Raw genomic sequence first — 6,000 nt, forward strand, 5'->3', positions numbered from 1 at the left:
CAACTGTAATACAACATAAATGGCATTTTTTTCAAAGGGGAACAGAAAGACTACTAAACCAACTTCTTGAAGTTATCATCCTTTGAAACTGTTCTAGCAAAACTACAGACTTTACACTGGTTTAAAACACAGCACTGCTACCTATCACTTACATACTCTGAGTTATAAAACAGTATTACTCACATTAGTTAAATCTATCATCGTAGTAAGTGACTGCAATTTGTCCTCTCTTCCACTTTTCTCGTTTCCCCTGCCAACCCTAGTGCCAACACAAATATTTCAAGACAGCCATAACTTTCCTAATAATTCCCAAATTAAATGTTCAACATATTTAAGTCCAATTGTAAAATAAAGACACGCTAATGCAATGTGAAAATGGAACTCTTCAATGTAGTGCTCAAATTCCACTCAATTTGTAATATCGCTACCAAAAGCAAATGGAAAACATGGGTCTATGAATAAGAAATGGTGATACTATTGCATTTTTATTACAGCATTGACGGCAAGATACATAACTGTTTCTCTGACATGTTTACAGCCTGAAAGGGAAAAAGAAAGCTCTAAAACACACACTTATTAAAAGGCTCCCTTACGTATATCATTGCCTTTTCTCTCAAATACATTAAGCACCATTAAGAAACCTCACCTTGTTATTCCTCAAAAAGCAATCCCTTTCTTTCTCTGTAAACTGATAAACACTCCATTGACTGTATTCTCTGTTATAGTAAGAACACTGAGATATTTAGACATGGTGATGAATTACCTCTGGGAATAATACATAATAATATTTTATACTTCTGTAATCTTTTCACCCAAAAGCCATAAAACACTTGAATACCAGGGTAACTTTATGGATGATGAAAGAGGAAAGCAGAAGGTGAAATTCATTTTACTAAAGGAAATCCTGGAAAAGAGTCATAGTTATATTCCATAGAGTGTGGAATGTGTTTTTACTTCTGTCCTCTGTGCTCTGGTAATTTTAATCCATACAGTTAGCAATGAAACTTGCTCAACTTCAGATACCGCACCAAAAGCAGTTTATTGTTCCTTAATTCTGAATCTTCTGGCCTCTGACATTTTCTGGTAATTTTATTTCCTATCAGCATGACTAAACCCAAATTGGGCACAAATCACCTATAATTTTTAGCCATGCTTTGTTAAGCTGCTATCTTTTTTTTGTTGTCTAGTAATCATATCTCATATAACTTAATAAGTAATTAAATACACTAAATAAGTAAATGACAAATCTATCAACTGTTTTCTTGTCCTACAGTTAACATGCCCCTCTGAAATTTTCCAAAGACAAGAAAAGAACTAAGTTCTGATTACTTACTCAAATTTAATCAAACTAAATCTGAAGGTATTTTCTGTAAAACAAATACAACATGTACTAGCAAAAAAAGTGCTGGGAACAGAGCTTGTACCTGTTTTTTGTAGAATAAAATCTGCCAGACAACATATAAAAGTTCACACACAGACATCCTGCTATTTCTTTTGAGACAATAATAAAAGTATAAGGCCAGGCAAATTTATATAAGAGCAAAATCAATTCCTCTCTAGCTTTGGCTGCCCTGAATCAAGCTGTATGAATACCGACATTAACATTCTGTTATTCAAAACAGGACCATTAATCATAAACATAAAACATAACACTTGAGACTGCTTCAAAAAATCTAGCCTTGCTTTTTGTCTCTGTAACTACCCTGTTCAGCATATCAGAGAGACCTTAAGATGAAGAAAAAACCCAAACAGTATTTTGTTAATGCATGCCTATGCGTGTGCAACAGTGTCTTGGTTTACTGTAGCTTCTTTGAGGAATAAGGTTTTCACAGAAACTGCACAAAGAAAACTAGAAGCTATTTAGACCACCGCACCCCTTACTAAGGAGATACATACTTATTTTAACTCTAAGCTACTTTTCTGCTAATTATCACACACACCCAAACACAAAAAGTAGAACTGGTCTTCTTCCGGCACCCACAGGGTCCACTTTATTCCAAAATACAAATTCTATTTATTTTTGCCTCCTCTCAACAACACTAAGAGAGCCAAGAGAAACTGAAGAACAAAACTTAACCCCTGCAACAGCAAAGATCCTGCCATTTTAGACAAGTTGGTGCAACAGATTCGTATTTTTAAAGGCAGGTGTGTGATTCCATTGTATGCAAGATGACCTAGTTATCTTTAATTCAAGTACTATTTTCTTTAATTCAGCTACTTAAAAGTACTTACAGAACTGAACAAAGAGTGGTACATGTAGGGAAAATCTGAGAGACTTAGATAGCTGACAAACTTGTTGCAAAGTATCATTTTATACTGGCATCATTTTCGCCCTAAGTTAACTTTCAACTATGAGGCTCAATAACGAATTTATGGGTTGTGGCGCAGGACAGCGCAGTCCTGCAGCAGTCCACTACTAAAGCACAAAATGGTGAATCTGAGTCTAACAAAGGCAGCTATACAAGAAATTTTAGGCACACCTCTTGAAATATCCCATCTGAATCCAGTTCTTTGCTGTTTTCACAGAAACTAACTTTGGGTCTTGGTTTGTGTTGTGAGGCTAAATGAAAGCAATGTGTTGTAGTTTTGAACTAGCCTGAATGTTCAGTTCAATAATTTGATCTGCTGGGCCCACTGACTGGTCTTGGCAGCAACTCTTTACCTCTTCGTATCTCAGTTTCCCACTCTATAAATGATGAAAAGGATACTGCTCTCTTTTCTGAAGTGTTTTGGAATCCACAGGTATCCACAGGCAGATATCTTTACCATCTTTTGGATAAGCAGGGAAGTATCTACCATCTCTACATACCTGGGAGAAAGTCTGAAGCAGAGAAACAATGGTTAGTAGCAACAGTGAGGAGCATCACCGGTGTAATGGCAAAACAAACTGCCAGTACATTTGCTTCCCAAACCAGAAAAATATTCCATTGACATGGGTGTTTCATGGAATGTTGCCACCACATTCGCAACTGCAAAAAACCTGAGTCAGTCATCAGAACGACAGCAGTTAAAGGAAGTCATCAGTTGTGCTTGTTTTCTTTCTTAAATCAAGGACAGGAGAGATTAAGCACAAATATTGGCATCCAAGAAAATCTTAGATATGAACATTCAAAATATTATGGATGGACAGGGACATTATAGTTTTAAGCTTTGTATTAAACAACTTCCTCATAATGCTCAACTTCTGTAAACAGTGTAAGAGCTGCAAGTCTACTATTCAGATTAATGCATACATTTAGAATACTTTACTGTGTCTTGTGGTTTAGAGTCCAAACTATTAGCTTTTCATAATTCAATTCAAAATTATATTACCTGCAGATAACTGTAAATCATTTCACACAGCACCTTTGCAAAGCCAGCTACCTAAATCTCCAAGACATTTATTGATGCTAAGACTGGAAAGGAATGTCCCTTTACAAATGGACAGATGAAAAAAAAATCCATATTACTTTTCAGATTCAAGTCACAAACTCACTTTTCTCAAAAACTGCTAGCAGTTTTTGGAAACAGAAAGAACTTCTACATGCTTCTGTGATGTCAAAGATGAAATCTCTGCTTGTGGAGGTACAATCTGTAGCAAGAACACACGTCTGCCAAGACTCTGGCATTGATGATATTTTGTCTAGACAGCCCTTGAATGTGACTGACACAGGAACAATGCACATGGTTGAGGAAAGTGAAACTTACAGAAGAGCTTTTCAAGGCTTAGTCAACATACAGTATTTTGGAAATTTGCTTAATAACCTCCAACCACACCTCCTGGTATCCTCTTCAGGAATCTAACAGGTTTTGTTTCTTCAAGTCTCCCGGTTGTCCCAGGAGACAGAAAGATAGATTTGCTTAGATAAGATGCCACCACGGCCTTTTGGACGCAAGTAAATATTGTTGACAAGTGGAGAGGTTTATGTGCTGGCTAGTCACTGAGAAAGGCATTCAAGTCGTTGGATGCGTTATTTGGAAGGACTGAAGATTGTAAGTAATTGCTAACCTTTTCTCAGCTATCGGACTTGACTATGAGAAACACATGACAACTATTAGCTAAAGGACAGAAATGACTAGCTGCAGTTGATAACTGTTTTAGACATTTTAGAAAGCACTACATATTTACCTTGACCCTTTGGGCCACGACAGAAGTAGCCTGAACCATGTGCATGCTTTGATGGGAAAGTCCACATGAACTTGTCACAGACAGCAGACAATAGTTTTTGGGAAATGATGAATATCATGTACTGTCAAATGTTATTTTCACTGTATGACAGCCTTAGTTCACTTAATCCTCAAGCAACTGTCAGGGCTAGGAGAACAGAGGAAAAGGTGAAGGAGACTCAAAGACAAGATTATTGGCTTTTAGCTTTAGTTGGTTCACTTCCAATTCAACTGCCACTGAAGTCAACAGCTCCCTCCTAACTTACTGGGACTTGACGCTAACTTCTACCAATTAATATTACTGACAGTACTGTTCAGCAGCCCAAAAGGAAAAAAAAAATTTAGATTCTAGTTTGCCTTCCTTAAGGCCATCAGGCCTTAAGATGCCCTTCTACAATCACAGTAAAAGCACTAGCTATGGGTATGGATCCTCAGAGATCCAGCAAATTTTTGGCACTCAGCACAAAAATTACCCTGGCTAAATGCAAAATAAGGTAGGTGCTTCTTCCCTCCAAATAAAATATGGACCTCAGTGAACCTCAGCTTAATCCTGATCCAGAAATTTGCACACTTGACCTGCCAGGTTAATAGTGTTCGAGTTTGGTCTCCAAACTCACAAACTCAACGTACTGACTAGGTATGAAGTGTGTAGGCAATAGTAGCAATACTTGTGAATCTACAATGAGGTTCTGAGAGAGGTTTTATCACTGGGAAGCACTGAAATACTTGCATTTTGGGACTTTTCTGTAACTCTGGAGGAACCGCAAAATTTCTCACCTATTTACACTGTGGATTCAAAGAAAAAAAACTATTTTGCTCTAGCTACTAGGTGTAAATTGGCTATCATATTTCTAACCCAGAAACTCCAGTTTCTCCTCCCATCCCCTCTCTTCCTCCTGCCCCTTCTCCTTCCACCTGCACTAGGGGAACACTGTTGTGGAAGCAGCAAGGCTAGGAATTTGGAAGCTCAGGGCAAAAATAGACCCTGGCCAGCACCTGGTGTTTTCCAGCAGGCCAGCATGCTCGTGACTGTTCCAGATCTGGACCCTCATGAAGAAAAGTGAAACGAAAACATCTTTTGTTTCGTAGGCTCGTTGGATTTGCAACCAAAACTAACTGGCTCCGGCAGGTTGTGTTGCCCAGCATTTTTTGTGTCACTCTCACGCACTTGCACCTGTCGGGGATGGACTCCTCGGGTGGGCCAGAAGGAGCAAGACGTGTTTCCTATTTTGACAGCACACGGGAGCCGAAGGCTGGGACCAGCGGGTTCTGGTGTTTACTGTCAGCCATTAAGAAAGGCGAAACACAGCATCAGCACCGCGGTGACAGGGCGTCAGGCGCACCTTCCCCACGGCCGCTCACAGGCAGCAGCCCCTCGGCTTTGTCCGTCTCCTCCTCCGCTCCAACCACCCGGCTCCGCTGCCGCGGGGTCCGGCGGGCTCCTCTCACGGCCGGCCCCGGAGTCACAACATGTCGCCGTCCCCGCTTTAAGGTCACCTCATGGCGCTGCCGTCGAGCAGGGCCGCCGCCTCCGGGGGCTCCCGCGCGGGGCCGCGGCCGTTAAACGGGCAGCCGGAGGGAGGGGGCAGGGCCACGGGCGCCGGGGGCACTTACCAGGTCTATGAAGGTCAGAAATTTCCAGCTGCCTCCATAGGTCTGATGCGCGGGCATGTCAATGGCCTTGTAATTGCACAGGATGGAGCAATAGGACAGGAGGATGGCGGCGCGCAGCACCTGGCAGGGCACCAGCGCCATGTTGCGCGCTGCGCCGGGGCGGCCTCGGCGGCGGCGGGCTGCGAGCCAGCTCGGGGTGCACTTCCGCGTGCGTGTGTGTGTGGTGTGCGTGTGCGCGCC

The 6,000-nt window shown here is 41.3% G+C and overlaps 1 protein-coding gene across 3 annotated transcripts in view; it reads right to left on the minus strand.

Annotated features, from left to right (window-relative positions):
• Positions 1-5,962, minus strand: part of AIG1 (androgen-induced 1) — a 123,870-nt gene extending 117,908 nt beyond the window's left edge. For 2 of the 3 annotated variants that reach the window (XM_010574593.1, XM_010574594.1), the window contains exon 1: positions 5,143-5,601. In XM_010574593.1, the coding sequence (XP_010572895.1) occupies positions 5,143-5,292 (150 nt within the window). In that variant the 5' untranslated portion in view covers positions 5,293-5,601. Of the gene's footprint in view, positions 1-5,142; positions 5,602-5,760 lie in introns of those variants that run through there. The other variant, XM_010574595.1, reaches the window with a different exon arrangement.
• Between the last annotated feature and the right edge of the window lie 38 nt (positions 5,963-6,000).

The sequence above is a fragment of the Haliaeetus leucocephalus genome, unplaced genomic scaffold, assembly GCF_000737465.1.
Source record: "Haliaeetus leucocephalus isolate CR32 unplaced genomic scaffold, Haliaeetus_leucocephalus-4.0 Scaffold450, whole genome shotgun sequence".
In the NCBI taxonomy this organism is placed as follows: domain Eukaryota; kingdom Metazoa; phylum Chordata; class Aves; order Accipitriformes; family Accipitridae; genus Haliaeetus; species Haliaeetus leucocephalus.